We start from the raw sequence: 22,347 nt of genomic DNA on the forward strand, positions 1-22,347 counted from the left end.
GAGAGAGAGAGACTCATTGACAAGTTGTGAGTTAGGAGGATATTAAGACTTAAAAGCTAAAAATGATCTAATCTGTTGCACTTTGATGATTTCACAACCCTGAAAAGGCACTGGAAGGCAAAGGTGTGTGTGTGTGTGTGTGTGTGTGTGTGTGTGTGTGTGTGTGTGTGTGTGTGTGTGTGTGTGTGTGTGTGTGTGCGTGTGTGTGTGTATGTGTGTGTGCGTTACCCTCTGTTTCTCTGGATCCACGTATCTGATCCCAAAGTAGTCTCTCTCCAGCAGGTTGTAGTGGTTACACACATGGTCCAACAGGAACTGGCCTTTGGTGTCTCTCTGTAAGCAAGGCAGCAGAGAAACGTATGAACACCTCACACACAGAGACCTTAACTGTTACACTCTGCCAAGCAATCTGATCAAAAACACACCTCAAACCCATGATATCCCATAAAGCTGTCGGGTGCATCTGATAGCTTCTGAATCACCGCTGTGCTCAGTAAACAAAGATCTCTGGGGATTTTGTTTCTGTGAGGCGAACATATTTTATTAGAGTAAATCACGTTAATAGGAGCAAAACACTTCAGCAACTATGAGGTCTCACGCTGACGGTTTGTCTGCAGCGACCACAAGCCAAAATCAACCCCATATAACTGCCCGTGAATACACAGCGGCCCATTCTGCAGTGCATAAACACACACTGCAGAGAGAGAGAGAGAGAGAGAGAGAGAGAGAGATCAATAATCACCCTGCATTACCTGATCCTCAGTCAATTAATCCTCATCACACACACACACACACACACACACACACACACACACACAGGACAACAGGACTGTCATACATGTATGTAGTTTGGAAAGTTCTAATGCTTACAGATTTATGGAGATGTGATGTGTGTGCATTAGGACTAAAATGAGGGAATAAACCAAGCATATATATAATAAATGATTAGGATGTGAAAAGATAAGTCTCTATATACAATAAGGTCACGTTAAGGTCACATTTTCACTTTGTAGGATGAGGTTTTTGCAAGCATAGCATGTTGTGACAGTGCTGAGTGCTGTTCTTTGGTCTATTTAAAAGAGATAAAAGTGACGATTGAGTGTTTGATAGAGCTGTTCTTTGCTTTAAGCCCTTTTCTATCTGACAACGGAAACAAATTTTACTCTAAAACCTACAACAGCTGTTTATTTTATATAACCATAGACTCCACCGGCTCTTAGTGACGAGGAAGCCGTATGCTTGAGGTCAAACACAATAAAGGAGCGGCTGGAGGCTCAGAGCATCTGGATGGAAAAAGGCACTTTAATAAAGGCAGTTAAACCTAAACATAACCAGGCAGCAGCTTTGTCCCTAATGTAAATGCACAGATGTTATTTAGCTTGAGATCTTATTAAGTCTTGTGACTGTGTGTGTGTGTGTGTGTGTATGTTTGTGCCTGTTTGTGTGTGTGTGCGGTCGTCTCGTTGTTGCTCCATAACCTGCTGATGGAGGTGGAATCTGTGCTTGGTTAAGCAGGACTGATATGATTCAGCAGGTAATAGTGCGTTTGCCCTTGTTGTTATCACGCTGTGATTTACTCACCATCTGCAATACACACACGCACACGCACACACACACACACACACACACGCACTGACTCAAATTATACTACCAATCAAAATGTACTCTAATCTTAGCACTCTATAAAATTACTAGAGGTTTCCATAGCAAGTAATTAATGGTCCCAAATGAGTTTTTATCACGGCTGGTTACAAAAAATGATCAGATTCACATTGTGCCTTCAAGTCCTCCTGGGAATTTCTGATTTAGAAGTTGCAAGGTTGGAATAAGGATGTCTTCATCCTGATTTCAGTGGTTAAGGTAAGAACCTCGCTTTTCCTTCCTAAACAGGGCTTATTTAGTTCTCCTCCAACTGCGTGGACAGTGCAGGAGGTGCATTGAGTGTGTAGAGACAGGAAACATGTGAGAGGGACGGAGGTAACATACCACAAAGGGCCCCAGCCAGTATGGAAGCAGCCATGTTGCAATTACAAATACACGGCTCAACCCAACTCCATTACAGAGCTCACACACTCCCTCTGCTCCTTCTCTCTCCACTTACGCGAGGAAATTAGCTTAAGTCATTAGCTCGGCCTGCAGGATGCGTCTTGCTCATCTGACTGAGCAGTGAAGAACCTCATCCACCTCGCTGCTGCACGCCCAGCAGGTTTCTCTAAAACACTGAACATGCGGGAAGGTTCTCGGTCAGGATTGCATCTTTAAAATATTGTTGTTTGGTGTTTTAACCATTTACAAATTTGTATTAAAGCCTCAGTTTAAAGAGGATTTACTTGTGCACCTGGAAGTTTTCCTCCACTTTTGTTCTGACAAGATGGAACAAGAAGTGAGGAAAACCCTCTAAACCTTCTCAAAACCTCTAAGTGTATATATTTTTATTTTTTTTTGTTTAGGTTTGGGTTATATATCCTGAATTACAGTGATAGACATATTTGTACAAAACCCAGAAACAAGTATGTCAGTATAGAGTCAGAACAAAGGGTGATAAAAGAATAACACACAACGTTCACCGCAGATGTGTAGCACTAAGAGGCAGCTGACTGACAGCTTCGGAGATTGTAAAGTAGAAAAGGAGACGGAGAGACAGAACAAATGAGCAGAAACAATGAACTAATTTAACCTTACAATGGAAATAATAACCCCCTAATGTAACGACAGAACATTCCCCTCATGTTCATCAGAAGTTTGTTCAGTCTTTCCCTCAGCTTCCTTTTCTCAAGATGATGCCGTCTTAGTGTCGTCCGTGTTGATCATTGCACTTCACCTCTGGAAGTGGAAAAACACCAATCTTGAATTCTTCTGCGTGTGTGTTGTTGTTGGTGACCACAGTGCCGTCGTCGAGGGAACCGTTTAAGCAGAAATGAAACGCAGAAAGGTTTTTCGATGAGTCATGCTCGATTTCTCAGTAAACAGTATTTCCTCGTTGCACGCTGTGTTTGCCGTGAGGGTGTCGATAGAACATCAGTCGCCGCAACAACTCAAAGATAGTGACAGAGTCAGCAAAGCAACACGGCAGCACAGTCACAACAGAGACAAACACAGAAAGAAATGACATCAATACCATCAGTGTAATTAACAATGAAGCATCTTTCTTTCTTTCTTTCTTTCTTTCTTTCTTTCTTTCTGTCTTTCTTTCTTTCTTTCTTTCTTTCTTTCTTTCTTACTTTCTTGATGTCCCTGGCTGCTGATGGGTCACTGTTGCATCACAACGGCAAGTGTAACCTGTGAACCAAATTGCGTATTATAGGTCCCCGTGGATGAAGCTGTTATATGAAGCTTGTGTTACTGTGTGTGTGTGTGTGTGTGTGTGTGTGTGTGTGTGTGTGTGTGTGTGTGTGTGTGTGCGTGTGTGTGCGTTTGTGTGCGTGTGTGTGGTTGAGTGCTACTGCAAGTCTGTGTACATCTCTGTTGGATTTTCAGCTGATCCACAACAGTGATTCTGCTAAGCCGTTAAATCTGAACAGCAAACAGCACACACACACACAAACAGAGACACACACACGCACGCACACACACACACATACACACCAAGGGAGTGGAAAAACTAAAGATAATAAGGAAAGACGCAGACGAGAACCAGTCAAAGGACGCTCTGGTTGCGGCCCGATCATCCAGTGCCACCTTTCCTCTGTCTGAGGGCAGAAGCTGTGAGCACAGAGGAGGAGGAGGAGGATGGACAGACGCCAAGAGACAAAGAGTAACAACAGAACAGGCCAGAGGGGGAAGGAACGAGCGCCAAAGATCAAGACAAAGAGGAAGATGCTGGCGCAGAGAGAGATACAGAGAGACTCCATGTCATGTCCAACGACGGCTAAATACATATTTTATATTTCCAAAGGCTGCATATTAAAAATTTACTTGGTTACCATGTCTCTACATGATCTCACCTAATGACAAAGTACTCTCTGCCCTGCCTCAATGCTCTTACACACACACACACACTTTCTTCTCGTCATCATATTTTTTCTCATCACCACGATGCTCAGCACAACTCATGTCAACAAGAAGTCAGGCACTAGGACCCTGGCTCCCTTGGCCCAGTTAAACACTGCTTGTTGTTTAATTGACATGCTTGCCAGCTCAAATATGACTGGCGCTCATTGCCTTCAGTGCGACTCATTTCATGACACGGTGAACCTAATTGGCCGAGCTCAAATGCGACGAGGCGAAAGAACATTAAATTCTTCAGATCCCCCCGTAAGGAAAACAGCACACGGTCCTCTTGTGCGTACAAAGGACGGAGGGCTAGAAGGAAATAAACGCCAGGAAGTGAATCGGCGCTTTAATGATAATGATATGGTCCAATTCAGCTGAACACAAAACCAATTTAAAGGCACAGTGGCCGCTGTTAGGACGATGGCCTCGCTGATCCACGGTCGTCCCTTTTGTCTTCTTCATAGAAAGAAAGGAGGCGATTAGGAGATGGGTGGAGGTTTCGCCATTTTATTTGAACACATTAGCACTCCTATTATTAACAGTGCTAATATTCCCTGAGACAGTTTGCATTTATCACTCAAAACTCCACCCGCCTGCTAAAGAATGGATCGATCCAGGGGCTTGACCCCAGTGGGGCAGGACAAATCAATGTGCAGAGGATCACAGCTATGGTTAGAATTGAACTAGAGTGTCTCCCTCTCTCTCTCTACCTCTCCATACATTACTGATACATCCCATCATCCCATCAACCTCCTCAGCCACTGACTCGTCCACTTTTATATTTATAGTGTACAGAGGAGTTTAAACTGATGGTGGATTCTCCTTTACAGCTGAAAGAGAGGTGGAGTGCCATGTGAGAGTTGTGATGTAATCATTTCACATGCCGATAAATTGTCACAACTGTTTAAATCACGGTAGCCGTCACCATGCGGCGGTTAACCCGTCCCTGCAGCCCTCATAACAACATGGTGACTGTGACCTTGTCCCAGCGCGGGAGGAGACCAACCAATTAACCGTATCATCATCTGCTCTGCTCTGGAGGCACACACACGCACACACACATACAAGCATGCACACAATGACAGAGATGATGAAACACACACGTGACCTCACACACACACGGCTTCATGCCTGGACACACAGCCTAATAACCTCGAATGTATGGACATAAATTATCAATACATGGAAGCTGAATTGGTTTCTATTAAAATGAATCATCACTTTCACTCTGTGTGTAGCTGGACAGTAACTCACAGCTCACAGGACAACAGGAGTGGGTAGAGAGAGAGACTGTGTGTGTGCGTGTGTGTGTGTGTGTGTGTGTGCATCTTTCCACATCAGTATAATCATTTTTTTGTGGAGGAGACAAACAGCCCATAACCCAAAGAATAGAGAGAGTGAGGAGAAGTGATGATGTCTGTATATGTGAAGTACAGCTGTGTGAATCCCTGATTGGAGGGCGTGTGTGTATCTGTGTGTGTCAGAGAGAGCAAGAGAGAGAGAGAGTGGGCAAAAGAGAGAGAGAGAGAGAGAGAGAGAGAGAGAGAGAGCGAGAGAGAGAAAGGGTGACAGCGACTTCCACTACCTTTTCAATATCAACATCCAACAATAAGACAGAATACCTCCAGGTTATAGCTGTACACACACACACACAGACACACAGACACAGACACACACACACACACACACACACACACACACACACACACACACACACACACACAGACAGAGACACACACACACAAACACACGCACACAATCTCTCTCTGTGATGCATTCTGGCATCGGTCAAAGGCTTCATTCAGCTGCTGATAACACAAAAGGGAAATTAAACATTGGCTTGCGCTCCAAAGGTGATGAGAGGAATTTAAAATACTGTTCAAGCTGCGGCACAGATGGCAGATTTGTCCAAGAAGGTTTGAAGGAAACTTACTGTTTACTTGAATCAGCTATTTCAAAAGCCCCCCCCCCCCCCCAAAAAAAATGGCCAGAAAAGCAAAAAGTGAGATTTCTGTGCTTACGCTGTTGATTTTGATGCATGAAAATACAAATACAAAGTGAAACCGCTCACTTCCAATATGAGCACACACTCACAGCACACCGTGACTCCACACAGGATGATTAACATTTCTCTCTAGCTGAGGACGGGGACACTTTACAACCACAGCAAATGTGCCACTTTGGAGTTTCACAACACTCAATATAAAATATGAATAAAGCAGTAAGATACCGCCTTTAAAATTCCATCCATCAGTACAAAAACACCACAATGCCTCTGGTTTACAATTAAAGATTAGACTCGATTTAACTATGTCAGGAAATTTAGATGATAACCTCACCTCACTTGATAAGCTTCTCCTCCAAACCTTCAGCCTTTATTCTGCTTGTCATGGACGCTGCATTTGAGTCACACATTTGATTTGGCTGCCTCTACAATTTTCAGTTATTGCATCTCATTTCAAGATCAATCCCATGATCGCATCTGTAATATCAGTTCTCAATTCTAAATAAGACGTAAATTAAATAACATTCTGTCTGATGGAGGAGAGAGGAGAGTCCAAATGGAAGGTTCTTGACTCAGACTTGATCTTGACTGAAAGACATTGTTAAAAATGACCATATACGTCTCTGTAGTAAATCCCTTCATCTTTACACGAGAATCTCGTCTCGACTCCACTCCACTATTCTACATAGGCTGATCAGATCTGTAGCAGCTAAACATGGGGACACACTGACGGCACACACACACCGAGCCCACCGCCCACTTGAGTCGATCTTTCTCATGGTGCGTGTGTCCTTCAATAGTTTCTCATAAAAAGCAGAGCATTCTATTCCAAAAATTAAATAATAAATATGTGATTCAGCTCTTTCACCAGGCAAATAGGAAAAACTAAGTGAGTTTAACATTCACGCCGCTCTCTGGTCTGAAGTAAAGCACAATGACGGGGACAAAGCTGTCTGTCTTTGTGATTGGACTCATTCAGCATAACTGTGATGAAGGAACAATTGCTCGAATCCCTTTCGAACTTGGTCTTCAGACAAAAGTGCCGACACGTTACAGACAATGGCCTCTGGAGTCTGAAGCAAACCGGTAACTTTTCTTAAGAATTTTCAGGCTCTTTGTTGAATTTTGGAATAAGCTGGGACATTTTGAAAAGACCTCAAATCTGAGAATGTCCTTGGAAAAAAGCATGGCATAAGATCAGCCTGAGTCTAAAGCTAAAGGTATGCAAGTATGTATCTGCAGTGGTCATCACTCTGCTGGATGATGATGAGAGAGAAGATCATCCGTCAACCAGAGGATCCAGTGTTGAAGTGTCCTTGAGCAAGGCAGTGAATATCAACCAGCTCCGTGCGTCCTTGCCTGACCTCTGATTGATGTCATCCCATCTCCATCTTTAGCCTTGAAAATACCAAACAAAAGGACACGGACGCACTTCTCCACATATCACATTACATTACACACTTCAACGCACACACCCTCTCTTCCTTCTCTCTTTCCTAAATTCCCCTTCCTCCTTTTTTCTCTAGCTCATCTCCAATTCTGTCTCATCTCTCAGTCTCATTTTTAGTGTGTTTCATGTTGTAGCACACCCTTACTCAGTGTGTTGTGCGTTGTGTGACTGCATTTCCTCCTACACCCTTAACTTTGCTGTTATCTATAAAATCACTGTTACAAAAACTAAACAACCTGTCACAGTCACCATCTCTCCTGTTGTTTCCCCTCCTCCTCCATCTCTGTTTTCTCTAATTTGAGAGCAGAAGTCAGAAAATTGGATTAACTTTGATTAGTCACGATCAGAAGAGCATTAAAGCACCGGCAAGTGGGACTGAAATAGAAAACTCATGCTATTTATAATCGGCAACAAAGGATCCCTACCAGCCGAAGCAATACCACCACCTCCGCATCACTCCGTACACACACACACACACACAGGCACACACACACACACACACACACACACACACACACACACACACACGCGGTTCCTCTTCCTGAAAGGCAGACACAATGAAAAACAATATTAATGTGCACATACGTCCTTAAATAGACTGATAATGTGTATCGATAGAGAGAGAGAGAGAGAGAGAGAGAGAGAGATAGATAGATAGATAGATAGATAGATAGATAGATAGATAGATAGATAGATAGATAGATATAGATAGATAGATAGATAGATAGATAGATAGATAGATAGATAGATAGATAGATAGATAGATAGATAGATAGATAGATAGATAGAAGGATAGAAAGATAGATAAGTGAGGTTATTCCAGGCTATTTAGGTGGGATTGTGAGTAACTGCAATGTCAGTAATTGTAGAACTTTGGCACAGTGGCTACACACGGCTAATCATTCACACAACTGAGCCTTGGAGAAAAAAACATGCCACTCACACACACACACACACACACACACACACACACTCACACACACACACACTCACACACACACACACACACACACACACACACACACACACACACACACACACACACACACACACACACACAGCCTCGTGTTGCGCATCGGTGACAGCTGACTGATGTTGGCCACATGAAGGACAGTGATCATCCTTAATTATACATGATCACAGAGATGAAGGGTGAAAGAGAAGGAGAGGAGAAGACATAAGATATGGGTGCGAGACATAAAAATAGAATGCATGTGTGAAAAGGTGGGCAGGAGAGGAGAGGAGAGGAGAGGAGAGGAGAGGAGAGGAGAGGAGAGGAGAGGACTGTGTATTGATCACATCATCTCGCTCTTCCTGCAGGTCTGACAGAACATGAGAGCAGCATCACTGGACACGTTCACCCCCGGGCTGTAGACACACACACACACAAACATACACACACATCCACTTCCACACTGGTCACACAATCATAAATGCAGACATACGTAAACACACACACACACTATATCAGTCTGTACTTTGTGTAAACAGCTTAAGGCACATTACTGTATCACCACCCTAACATAACAGATCTCAGATATCACTTTTATTCACTTCATTCACTATAAACTATCTACAGGGAGGATTTGTGTGATGAGGACAATGACTTGAGTGAAACGCTACAAAATACAAACACTTTTTGGCGTAATTGCAGTGGATTCTGTGGATATGGAAGATTTTGGTTGAACGTCTTAGTGACTTATGCTTTACATTATACGGGTTTCACAATAATCTTTCCAGCTGGAAATCCTCATGCATTTTGAATGCAATATTACACACTCTACTGCCTCGGAAATAAAACCTCTTTAAGTGGCTTTCAGAGATATTTTAGAGTCTTCATTGACTCGGGATATTCCATTCAGTGCCAACACCGTTTCCCACTGGGTCCTGACTAATGCACCCACAACGGAAAGCAGTGACATCTCAGAGAATAGGAGCACCGACAAAATGAGGTCTTGTACATTCACCGAAACCTTTTCTGCTGCGTTGCACATAAGCAAACGTCGGCAAACTGAGAATAAATGTCACAAACACAATTTCTACGACAGCTTTCAATCTCTCAATCGCTCATCCTGACCCACATATCCAGCAAAGTGGAGAGAAGCAGGAACAGAGAACATAACAGAGACAAGCACAAAGCAGGGAAAAGACGCAAAAGAGTCCTGAATGTGAGAGATGGAAGTCTGGCTCCTCGCGGTGAAAAGAGGAGCGACGGTGTTGTTGAGTGTAGCATGAGGAGCTGAGGATGTCATGAAATATGTAGGAAGGAGCAGCACAGTACAGGAACACAAAGCCATTAAAGAAAGCGCCGGTGAAAGCAGTCAGCTGGAAACATAAATGTCCATTTCCTTATCGTGCACACTTACACACAGCTGAGCACACACACACACACACATGTTCACACATCTGTTACCTTTTAATGTTCTCAGACGGAATATAACACACTTTAGTGCTTTCAAACAGGGCGGCTTCACACAAATGTGAGTGCGGCGATACAAAGAAGCGCTCAGGCTTTCTACCACTCCCTCCTTCTCTATCTGTGTGTCTCTGTGTGTCTCTTTGTCTCTGTGTCTCTCTCAGTGCACTTAATGCTGTTTCATAAATCATTGATTGAGTGCATGTTAAGACCAGAGCGACATTTAGTTGGACATGGAGTGTGTGTTTCTGGCCTTTCAGGGTCAAACAGCAGAGCTCTGAAGCAGCAGAGAATTTCTTAAAGGCCTGTAACTCTTTGCTTAGTTGCGTCTGCGGCAGCTAAAAGCAGCTTTCACTCACCGATTTCTCAGTTCAATGGAGTTATTTTAGAACAACATAGACGGGTGCATCTGTTTGTAGTGCTTCATTTATACACACATTTGAAACATGTGTGTTACATTGTGGTGATCTGGCAGACATGTTTTTACTTCCGATAAGTTACTGGTGACTGCAGCTCAGGATCTGTGCAGGATTCACACACTACAGCCTTGTGAAGCATATTGTGTCTATTCAGCGGAAGGATCTTGATGTAATTTGTCAAATCCATCATCCAAACACTTCAGGGAACAACTCTCACAGAACATCTAATGCCAGGTTTTTCAGAAATGTATAACACAACACCCTTGGCTACTCATTACTTTCATTTTCTCAAACTTTGAATTCAGGGATACGTGATTTCTTCAGTCTGTACACAAGCATGCAAGCAGCTAAAGGGGAAACAAGGGAAATCCACTCTGCCTCTCCTCAACTCAGAGTGTTTTCCCACCCTCAATCTACAAACACACAGCCTCCTATTAGCTGGCCTCCTCCTGTCTTCTCATCCAGGGGCTACTGGGTGCTACAGAAGTCTACTCCTCTTTGGCCTTCATGTGGAAGGAAGCCAGATGGAAACATATCAGACTTCCTCCTCAAACAACAAAAGTGCCATCCGACAGGGAAACATCGCAACATACACAAACAAGCAGCCTCAGGTGATTTATTGATCACTAACCCAAACAGTAGCTACTCCTCTCCCTCCTCCTCCTCCTCCTCACCACCACACCCTGCAGGAGCTCCATCCTTCATCATGCCACGATTAAAACTTCCATCCTAACTTCTGCATGTGTGGGCCACATGTTGCGCACAAAAACATCCTGACTAAGGTGGACTATCAGGCGGCTTTGTGTCCCTCCGATGCGGGGTGGACACCGTGTGGAGCAAAGCGAGCGACCCTCCGCATGTAAATCACACAACCACAGAGACAGAATTAACGCTAAAAAACGTGACAATGGACAAAATGCCATTGAACAATATGGCTGTTGTGTTTCATCATGTATGGAAATGACTGAGGGCGGTGTGGGAGGTGCAGGACGCTCGGAGCTCGGAGCTCGGAGCTTCTACCTGGATGCTGCAGGAGATCTCGGAGTCGTCCAGTAACCGGATCGTGCAGAGGATCTCGTGGTCCAGAGAGCGGATGCTGGGACTGCGAAACCGGAGCATTTTCATCCTTCTGTCGCTTCTGTTTCAGCTCCTCATGTCAGAGGACACACGAACGCATACATACACACACACACATACACACGCACACACAGGCACACACGCTTACACACACGTGCGCGCGCGCGAATCCGTCCACGCTTTACTCACACGCATACAATGGAGCCTTCAGTCGGGTCTCACCGCCGCCGCCGCCCTTGGGAGTGAGTGAATGGGTGGATGGAGAGATGGATGGAGGAGAGAATGGATGGATGCAATAGAGGAGATGGAGGAGAGTCTGCATCCGTCTCCTGCTTGCTCACTGACATACACACACCGAGGGGGAAGAATCTCTCTCTCTCTCGCTCTCTCTCTCTCTCTCTCTCTCTCTCTCTCTCTCTCTCTCTCGCGGCTAATCGATGGTCTTTATTTATTTATTTACTCAGGTTTTAGTATCTTACCTGTGTGATTTCCGTAAACCATCATGTGTAGTATGATACCATATCACCTGTTTCATAGCAAATGTGTTTGAATCACTCCAATCACTTTGATGATAAATACATTGCAAAGATAAATGCTTCACCCACGTGGTACATAAAAGCTGCTTTGTTATTCCATATTTACTTCATTACAGTCTTTTGTATTTGTATTGCATTCATAAAAAAAAGCATTTTTCAGTTCTGGCCTATGGACAACATTTGAACACAAGAACACGCTTACAGCCTCCGTGTGAACTCAATATGTTAGATGTTACATTGTCAATAATGAAGTCAGAGGAAACGTAGCGGTGAAGCAGTTTATTGACATCAGGTACCTGAGAGGGAGGAGCACCGCCCCTTTAAGGCCGCACGGGCGCTGCGTCTCTGCGTGATGACGTATGTAGCAACACAACGTGATCAGAGGCTGATCAGCTAATGATCCAGGAAACACACACAGACATCTCTCTTCTGGCTCAAAGTTTATGATTCGGTGCATGCATGTATATTTACATGTGACATGAGGACGCTGTTGATTTTGGATGAATTCGTAATATTTCCGGTCTTATTGCTAATCGCCGATGCGCGGAAAAAAAATCTTCATATCAGTCACAACAATGACAAATCTTAATCGGTAAAGGTTTCTGGGGTCGTTTAACGATTGAATGAAAAAGCGGAGAGCGTGCAACTAACATACTGACGCTCCTCAACCAACCAGCTGTCTTTCCGCCATTTCCATTAGTATTTGTCAAGGAAACAACTGCGCCTGACAACGTGTTGCTCAAATCCAACCGACTGGTGACAGAAACCAGGTTAATTCAAGACCTCGTGTTTTTGAAAATGATCTACATCATCATGGGAGTGTCAGGCTGCGGAAAGTATGTGGAATATCATGTTTCGTCTCACTGTGTGTAGTCTAACCTGCATGTTTGACTGTTCAATGACATAAGACAAGACATGGTCACTGAACAAAGGTGTAATAGTTTATAATCCGCGTAAATGTTCTTTAGATTTTTCGCTTTGGAACGAAAACGTGAAAATTTGTGAACGAGTCGTTATTTGTTTTTTTCTCTTGTCAAGCTGATATCAGAAATACAAAAAAACGGAAAACACCTGGATTCTGTCTGGTTACGTTATGTGGTTGGCTCGTTGTTTTGTTTTGGTATAACCCGGAAGTTGCGTACCAAGAAGAGAAACAGTTGCGGGCAAATTGACAAGAAGGAAATCAACGAAAAATCGTAAGAACGAACAAACTGTGCACGGATAGTTTACACACACCAAGTCATTGGTGTCTAGATCATCCTGACTCACAACTATAACCAGTGAATAGACCCATGGTGTCATTGTATAAGCACTACAGCCTCCTTACAGATGAATGTTTATGTGTTAACAGATGAATGTCTGTGACAGGTGCAACACAAAGCTGTAGAGATGTCAGATTAGTTTCAGTTTCAAATCTCAAGTCTTACTTTTATTGTAATTTGTCCTCATCTTCCCTGTTTTCCCTTTGGTCCCAAACAGGAGCACCTTAGGGACCGTCCTCTCAGAGAGGGTAATAGACCCACTGACACATGAACACACCTTCATTCCTGTCTCTGCATAAATTCACCTGTGTGTGTGTGTGTGTGTGTGTGTGTGTGTCATGCCCACCTACAGCTGGGCTGGCCCTTGTATGAAGGGGATGACTTCCACCCACAGGAGAGCATCAACAAAATGGCCCGTGGTGATCCTCTCACAGACGAGGTCAGTTCTGTTGTGTGTGACAGCTGTTCTGCTCTATGAATCGAATGTTGGAGGAACAGGGGGAGAAATCAATGTTTTGATTACTGATCACAGAACCGTCACAGATGATTCATTTATTTTTATCATGTATTTTCATCACACTCAGAAATGTGCTTTGACACCCTGAGGCTGCTCTGTCTGCTCCTTTGGGCAGCTTATAAAACCACTCAGTTATTGGCTGTTTAAGAATGAAAGATGAGGTCAATCAGAACTGTAAATTCTGACTCGAAAGCCACGTTTGGCTAGATGAGGTTGGCATGGCCTAAAAGAACACACATTTGCATAGAAGCAGGATAAAATAGAATGTGAAGTTCTCCATGTATGGTGCTGCATGTAAACAGTCTGACTCTGCTGCTGAGGATTGATTCTATTTCTAATTGCAAAGTAATTAAAGATGTGTTTGTGCTTCTCTATGTTTGAAAGTCTGATTGGCTCTTTAAAATATTCTTCAAATTACAGCACAGAGTGTAAATGTGATGCTTTGCTCTGGCGTGTCAGATCCAGTGTAATCACAAATGGTTCAGCAGGCTACAATCTGAAATCCTGTTTACTGCCATGATGTAAGCTGACACCACTGTGTTTGTGTTTTAGGACAGACTGCCTTGGCTTCTAAAACTACATGAAGTCATTGAGGAGTAAGAACCCACAAACCTCTTCTCATCCCTACACACAAGACACACAACATAAAACACATTATCATTATCTTCAGAGATACTGTACGTGTGTGAGAGGTATCACAAATATCAAAGATGGTTTTGAAAGTTAAGATGAAAACCAGAAAAGAGGGCAAAGACAGATTAAGTCTTATTGAGGTGTGTGTCTCATGCTGTTTCTGATCTCTCTCTCTCTCTCGCTCTCTCTCTCTCTCTCTCTCTCACACACACTCACTCCTCCTTTCCTTACATTCATCCTTTATCCCTCCTTTGCTTATCTTCTCCATCTTCACTGAAGCTGTTTGCATCTTTGCAGTTGTTAAGCTCCCTCTAAGATCTTCTTTCTGTGTTGTATCAGGCAGTTCTTCCTTCTCAGATCCTGTCTCTTACGTGTGTCCTCTACCTCAGGGAAAGGCGTACAGGCTCTCACGCTGTAGTGGTGTGCTCCGCCTTGAAGCGCCAATACAGACAGATCCTGCTGCACGGATCCAAGGCCCTCACTACCTCCTCCTGCCCTGACCAGGAAGTCCCACACCCCACTATTTCCAATGTCTTTTTCCTTTTCCTAAACGGTGACTATAATCTTATTCATCAGAGGATCGAGAACCGCAGTGGACATTTTATGAATCCAGGCATGCTGCGTTCCCAGTTTGGTACGTTAGAGCCTCCATTGGATGAGGAGAATGTGTTGGTAGTGGATATCAGGAAGAGCATTGCTGAGATCGCAACGGACATAGAGATGCACCTCATTAGCCTCAAATGATCTCCAGTCCTCCAACCATACAGATACAGGAGGCAGCAGCATCTACAAAGACAAATGACAATTCAGAAGAGATAACTGATTTGGTGATGTGCATTCAGGGTTCAAAGTTCACAATCAAACTTGTACACTAAAGCACTTGTGAACGGCAATGTTACCTAAGTGAAACAAAATCATGAATTGCAGTGAGTACATATTCAAAAATATGTACAAATATAAGTATATGAATGAAAAAATGCGATGCAAGACTTGCCAGCTGAAGTAATGATAACTTCCACAGAGGGTGACGTAATCCTCACAGACTAAATGACACGTGAATATGCAGTACAAATGGAAGAAATCATTATTAATATGGTTGGATCAGTATTAACCCCAAAATTAAAAAGGGTCCTTAAAGTTGATTGAAGTATTCCAGTTACAGTTATAATCTGCTGTATTCAGTGTTTATACCAAGCATTCAGGAAAAAAGCTCAGTGTATTATTTACAGTCTTGATTTTTGTTCATTGGAATAAATTCTTTAACTTGTTACTTTCATGTACTTTAAGCTCAGTGATAGAAGTTTTTTCAATTAAACAACAATGAAAGCTTGAGTTTTAATGACATCATTTATCTAAAGGGACGACAAACTATGTGAAACATGAGTTGACTATGACAGAGAGAGAGAGAGAGAGAGATACTTTGTTTATCCCAAACTGAGAATTACATGACATGACTTTGAGTTAATCTTTTTTGGTTTACACACTATATTAACATTGTCATTTTGGATTCCAGGTTGATATTCCCCCGACAAAGAAGACATGTTTGCAATGTATCTATGAAAAGGTGTTTTCATTTTTGACAGGAAACACATTTCAGTCTTTCAGTCTCAGCCTCACTGGGTGTGTGATGAATGCTGCTAGCTGACTCGCTGCATGTTTCAATGCCAATATTTACCAGATGGTTGGAGGATTCTTCGCCATGTCCCACTATCTTCTGGCTCTCTATACGTCTCCTTTGATCTGTGCAGTATGTCTTTCTTGACTATCATTTTCTCACCACTCTTTACAACTTGGCATCTGAAAATGATGATCATGTTTTGATATATTTGCAGCTCAAACATTACTATGTGGATAAACATTACTGAAAGGCAACTCACACTACAGATCAGTTCATGTCAAAGTTTTGTGATCCCTGTTCCCTGATCCATGGAACAGGGAACAGAGAATCTTCAGGACGGACACACACACACACACACAGCCGATCATGGGCTGTACCCTCACACACCCAAGCACAGCAGAGCTGTTTTTGTGGTGTGACTCATCTTCAGACCCCAACGTGAATATTTTAAGAGCTTCTAATCCAGAAAACCTCCCCTGGCTGCTCTCATATCTCGCACATCCAGGCACATGGTGCTCACACATCTGAGATTAAAACAGACCTCAGCCTGGCAGCAACAAACACACATACACACACAAATACAGATGCTAGATAAGCAGGGGCTGTCAAGTATATCACATACACACCTACCTGATGATGGAGAGTGGGTCGTATGTGTCAGTTAAGTCAGTAGGCTTCTGGGGACACAAACAAGGAAAACAACACTTAATGATGGTTCTCACACTCACACACACACACACAGACACTCACACAAGCAGACGCAGACGCACACACAGTTCATGTTACACTGTTCTGCAAATAGCTGACCTATATTAAACAATCAATTAATAAACTTGAAAGAAATATAAATAAATGATAAGTCTTGCTGACGGATTGTCAAAGGTTTGATGCTCACTGCCAAACTGAACACACTGAACAGCTGCAGATACGTCACATGTATTCTGCATTCAGCAATCTAAGCCAAAACACCAGAGCCTGTGAAGTTGAGTACTACCGCCACCTACTGTTTATAGTAGAATAGTACGAAGGGAAGGATGGAGAGCAGCGTTGTTCAATCACTGCGTCAAGGCTATTTTTTGCCTGATGAGTCACTCTGGTTAAAATAACTAATAACTAACTCACAAGATAATATTTACCCCAATAAATAATTCCTTTTATCTTAGGGACGCTGGATGAAGTGTTGTTTATGAATCAAAAGATTTCAGTCTAGTCTGTGTTTAATATTGGTCTTTAGTTAGACTTTAAGTTGATAATATGGGGTCCTATAATAGTGCTTCTGGGTCTTTAATGTCTTGAACAATCTGTCTTTAACAATGACAGAAAGCATCCACCTAAACCTGACCCACTAATATAGCTTTTAAGCTTTTTTTGGGGCATAATAATGTGGCTGAGAGTAGAGTAGAGTAGAGTAACAAAGGAACATTTTTAAATCTTTCAGAAGTCTTTAGAACATGAGCGATGAGTCACTCACAAATAACTGTCAGTGACTCATTGTAAGTGCTCACATTCATCCAATTCTACCCTGACATGGGTCATGGTAACTCATTTTCCTCAATAATCGCATTGACAAAAAACGTTTTATAGTAATTAGATACGTGACACAGAGTAAGTGTGACTTTAAAGCTATCATTTAATACTGCAGGCTGAGATTAATGCAAGTTAATGAATGAATGGATAACATCATGGTTATGACATGTTTGGTGTTACGTGTATATGTGGATGAAGTTATTTGTGTACATATACAGTGTATGCACAAATCAATAAGAGCAGCAGGTCTATAATCGTGATCAAATCTTCTCCGGTGCTAATGAGAGGATGAAGATTAGCCTCTCTGAAGTCCATAAAGATCAGCTAGTCCAGCTTCTGCCGGAACTCAGCCTCCTCGCCACAGACCTGAAAGGAGACAGCAGTGAATTAAGGGCACCACAGACACACATGTTGGAACAAAGGCCATGGTTCTGAATGTCATATGACCTCAGATGACCCTGAACCACAACAAATTCAGAATAATCAAACAAGTATGTAAAGGTATATGGATAAATTAAAGAAACGATGTCTTACCTCATTATCAGTGTGAGACAACGCCTGTAGCATCTGTTGGACAAACTGTTGCTGCTGGTGCTCTGTTACTGTGGAAACCTGAGGATCACTTCCTGATTGGTTGTTTTTTACAGAATCAGATTGTAGCTCAGGAGCAGCATGAACACTTGTTCCAGTGTTTCCAAACGCAGCTCTAGAAGACAGACATGCTGGTCACTCATGACAGGTTACTAACGTCTTCTGCCCTAAAGTGATAATCCTTCACTTTTCTTGTTTGAAAAAAATGGAATAGAACCCTAATTCTCCATGACATTTTAGCTATATAAGTCACTTGGCAGACCTGATATAACCAGGAAAATAACACTATCTACTTTCAGTGACATTTTATGAGGGCTAGTCAGCCCAGTAGGTGGCAGTGTGTACAAAAAAAACAGACAGAAAACAAAAAGAAAAGTCTGAAAAAAGCTAATAAGGTAAAAGAAGAAAAAAACCTGATAACTGACATTTCTATCAAAATTTTGGATGGTTCAAAACTTCCTCACATGTGCATTTTTGCATTGCATTATGGGAGCTGTTGTTCTTCAACTTCCTGTTATCACCATCTACGACCATAAGATGTCAGTTGTGAGATAAAAATATCTAAACTAAGGATTATCACTTTAAGATGTCTTCTGTAAACCAGTGAATGGAGGTTGGAGTGTGCTGTGTATCTCTGTGTGTGTGTTTTATTTTTTTTACTTACGCAGGTATGAGAGCAGGAGCCTCTGTGGCCAGAGTCTCTAGGCCGTTTTGGATCTGCAGCAGAGCCTCCATGGCTTTGGGGTTCAACATGGCTGACAGCAGCTCTGGACTCTGCATCTATATATTATTCATTGGTCAAAAATGGAAAAAGATGAATGTTGGTTCAAGTTTAAAAAGGGGTGGAACGGAACAAATATCTGACATTTTCACTTCACTAACCTGCTGCAGAAAGACAGGGAGCTGCTGTCTCATCTGCTGCTTCAGCTGAGGATTCCCCAAGAACAAAGGGTGGCTCAGGAGCATCTGAGAGGAAATGTTTGAAAATGAGAGCTGTACATACATGTGCCTGCATCTGTGCTAATCAATGTACAGTACCCCCCCTGAATTGTGCACAACTTACCTGTGCAGCCAAGTCTGGGTTTTGGCTGAGGCAGTTTAAAAGGTTGCTGACATACGGGCCAGACAGAAGGCTCTCCATCAGGCCTGGGTTAGCTGTGATCTCCTCCATCAGAGACTGCATGGCTGAGGAAGGAGAGGCAGGGGAGCAGGGAGACATTTATCAGCACTTGGTAGACTATTAATCAACTTTCTTCTTTTTTAATGATGTAGAACTGCTAGGAGAAGGAAGGCAAAAAGGGGATTGAGAGGAAAGAGAGTTTTTGCTCTACTTTCATTTCGTTTGTTGTATAGCATAGTTGTGTGCCTGTGCACCATCTTGCCTGCACTAACAGTACTGTTTGAGTTTTGGTCAGCGCTGGGTGGGGCCGTCCAGTCTGTGAAAGGATTTGCAGATTGGTTGGAGAGAGGAACAGTCTGCGGTCCGGTCTGAACCTATGCAACAGAGGAAGACAATGACAACAACATGCTACAACACACTAGTTTGACCATATGTGGGCTAATCATTTAGGTAATAAACTCCAATTATGGTATGAGGTGTGTGTGAAGGAGTTTCTGTTTGTTGTGTCTTGAAACTGTACCTGAAAAGGCTGCTGTCTTCTCATGTCACTCATTTGAATAGGATTAGAGTTTGGAGTGGGTTCAGTGTTGCACTGTTCCTGTTGCAAGTCGCCTAATGCTCTGTTGTGATTATGCATCACTTCCTGTATCATATCAGGGTTTCTCATAAGCTCTAATACCTGGAAGAGGAAGGAGAGTGAGAGAAGATCAGAGCATTTTTACATCTACACAGCATATAACCTGTAGCAGTGCTGTGCCTCAGCATGTAAACACTGCCACTTGCCACACTGCTACACACCTGCGTGATGATATCTGTGTTGTTAAGCACATCGGACACCTCTGGGTTTGACTGTAGGTTGGACAGGATCAGCTGTCTGGTGAGTTGAGGAGTGGCGGTGGCGAGGGTGCTCTGCACAAAGGTGCTGCCCAGGACCCGGCACATCAGCTCTGGATCAGCCAGTAACTGACTCTCCATCTGCCGTTGGAGTGCAGGGAAGAGGTCGGGATCATTCGTGAGACCGAGGCTGTCCAGAGCTTCCACTGCAGGGATGAGGGGAGAGATACTTGAGCCAAAGCGACAGGGGGAGCGAGGAGAAGTGGAGGAAGTGACATGAGGAGAGGAATAAAAATAACAGGAAACAACATGAGCGCAGGAGAATGACTTAGGGCCTGCAGGAGGTGGCACAGTGGCTCTTACCCAGGCAGAGGGGGGAGGTGGGAGACGGTGTGAAGTCTTCAGGGTTGGGTGCAAGAAACATTGTGAGCTCTGACTGGATGGTTCCAGAAGCATCACCCGGGGGCACAGCAGATGGATGATGAGGTCTGGGAGAGATGGACTGGCATTTATTCCAAACCTAGAGTTACTGCATTTTGGTTCAAGCTGCATCTTTGGGCTCCTTTAGAGGTGTCTCACAGTAAAATTCATCATAAATTTGTTCCAAAATGTGTGTGGAAGCTCAATCTATAGAAAGTCTGTATGGAGGAAAAGTGTCCTCTGTTTTTATATACCAGGAACATTTATGTATACTGTTTTCCTTTATGATTTCTAGCTCCTTCATGCAGGAGGAGTGTGTTCATAAAAACAGATTCAAATTGAAACTGAACTGTACAGAGGCACAAAAGTAACATGAAACTCTCGTCCACATAACGTGGAAATCTAAACCAAATGACAGTGCTGTGTTAGACTAACTGCCTCACTGCATTGCACAATCTTCATTTAATCTGAGAAAGGTCATAATAAATAAATGTCAGAGCATCAGTTTGTGCACTTTTATATGCAGGGTGTGTATGTTTCTGTACCTGAGGACAGTATGAGACTGTGTGTGTGTGTGGGTGTGTGTGTGTAGCAGAGAACCATGTGGAAGCTGACTGACCCGTCCTGTCCTTTACGGTGACTCAGCAGCTCTGACTCTTTAGGGGCCTGGCCGCTGTGGATCAGCACCAGCTGCTCCACCGAGGTTCCCACTCGCTCTGCTACGCCACATTTCAGCTGCACACAGAAACACTCGGCTACACACACTCTGCACAGCTACAATCCAGGCCGTGGGTAGTGGTTGTCAGTAACTTTAGAAGTGGACATGACATAATCCAAAATGTATAGGGTGGTCCATACAATTAGATTAGATGTTAGATTTCATCACTGACAGACCTAGTCATGATTGGTGGGCTACTCGGCCTTGGCGGAGGTGTTCCCTATTGCAGTTTAGTGTCCACCCCATTAATAAGAGAGACGGGATATTACACCACCCATAATCCAACACAACACCATCACACAACACAGCAGCTAAACTCGTTATTCATTCACATCCTTAGAGTTAAAGCCTCCGCTCGTTGGTGCGTGCTGACCTGTGTGATGGTGCAGTGTCCTCTGACGGACAAGTCCTCCCTCTCCGTGGGACTTTGGACGGTGATTTGGATCGCATCAGGAGGCTGACGGTCACACGCAGCCCTCGGTCCTTCTTCATCCTTTACCCTGGCAGACATCGTCTCGGTCAGTCCTGTCCCGTGCTGGCGGAGTGGAGAGGACCCGCAGAAAGGCGCGCACAGTCCGGACAGCGAGGCGCGTGAGTGCCGATGACTCGGCAGAAAGTTCTCCGGAGAGACGCCAGCTCAGCTCTGAGCCGCCTGCGCAGAGAGGTGTGGGTACGAATCCTGTCCCCGGCATTCTCTTCCACAAAATCACTGTCGGGGGAAAACATGACTGAATTCTTCTGGCTATAAGAAGTCTACTAATAAATCTAAACTATACGCATATACTTTTAATGTTTGTTTTTATTATTTGTTTTGGTGAATTTGCAAACATTTCAGAATTTCTCAAAATGAAACATCATAGTTTTCACTGAGTTAGTAGATTTAGTGCAGTATTGATTTGAGCTAAAGATATTACATGACGTTCTTCACGTGTAATTACATTTTAACGCACTATTGTAAACATGGCATGACTTATACAGGTTATAAACAGGATCATACATGATGTCTTCACCAAAATGCTACTGAGCTGTCGTCTAAAGATCTCATGTTTCCTTCAAACACATTCTCCTCTTTCACTTTCCTGTTACCTACAACAAATGACACATTAGTAGTTAGTAACTAAGATCCAAATGATGGATCTGTTTGATTTGATTTGTCTATTGAAACCTTAAAAATCAAGTTTTTAAGAACTGCTATGCTGAGAGTATAAAAA

At 43.2% G+C, this 22,347-nt stretch overlaps 2 protein-coding genes and 1 pseudogene across 2 annotated transcripts in view; 1 reads left to right on the forward strand and 2 right to left on the reverse strand.

The window, feature by feature from the left end:
* The window catches only part of frmd3 (FERM domain containing 3), a 31,347-nt gene extending 19,939 nt beyond the window's left edge, over nucleotides 1-11,408 (reverse strand). Inside the window, exons 1-2 of the mRNA XM_076154020.1 lie at nucleotides 11,304-11,408; nucleotides 229-333 (exon numbers count right to left, since the gene is read on the reverse strand). Coding sequence (XP_076010135.1) covers nucleotides 229-333; nucleotides 11,304-11,408 — 210 coding nt within the window. The remainder of the gene's footprint in view (nucleotides 1-228; nucleotides 334-11,303) is intronic.
* Nucleotides 11,409-12,265: 857 nt separating this feature from the next.
* LOC143003569 (putative gluconokinase) lies at nucleotides 12,266-15,502 on the forward strand. The gene is made up of 5 exons (XM_076154333.1): nucleotides 12,266-12,732; nucleotides 13,376-13,406; nucleotides 13,511-13,597; nucleotides 14,228-14,271; nucleotides 14,698-15,502. Exons 1-5 carry the CDS (start codon nucleotides 12,695-12,697, stop codon nucleotides 15,050-15,052), a joined length of 555 nt encoding a protein of 184 aa, XP_076010448.1. The 5' UTR covers nucleotides 12,266-12,694; the 3' UTR covers nucleotides 15,053-15,502.
* A 2,077-nt stretch (nucleotides 15,503-17,579) lies between these two features.
* Nucleotides 17,580-21,862, reverse strand: LOC143003387 (ubiquilin-1-like; annotated as a pseudogene).
* Between the last annotated feature and the right edge of the window lie 485 nt (nucleotides 21,863-22,347).

Source organism: Genypterus blacodes, unplaced genomic scaffold, assembly GCF_046128005.1.
Source record: "Genypterus blacodes isolate CSIRO-AG114 ecotype Tasmania unplaced genomic scaffold, CSIRO-AGI_Gbla_v1 ptg000061l_1, whole genome shotgun sequence".
NCBI classification, from domain to species: Eukaryota; Metazoa; Chordata; class Actinopteri; order Ophidiiformes; family Ophidiidae; genus Genypterus; species Genypterus blacodes.

Bases quoted from the DNA above. Each gene is read 5' to 3' on its own strand.
- LOC143003569 (XM_076154333.1), top strand. From the start codon at position 12,695: ATGATCTACATCATCATGGGAGTGTCAGGCTGCGGAAA. The intron at 13,407-13,510 runs GTAATAGACCCA...GCCCACCTACAG, and splicing joins GGACCGTCCTCTCAGAGAGG to CTGGGCTGGCCCTTGTATGA. The intron at 13,598-14,227 runs GTCAGTTCTGTT...TTTGTGTTTTAG, and splicing joins GTGATCCTCTCACAGACGAG to GACAGACTGCCTTGGCTTCT.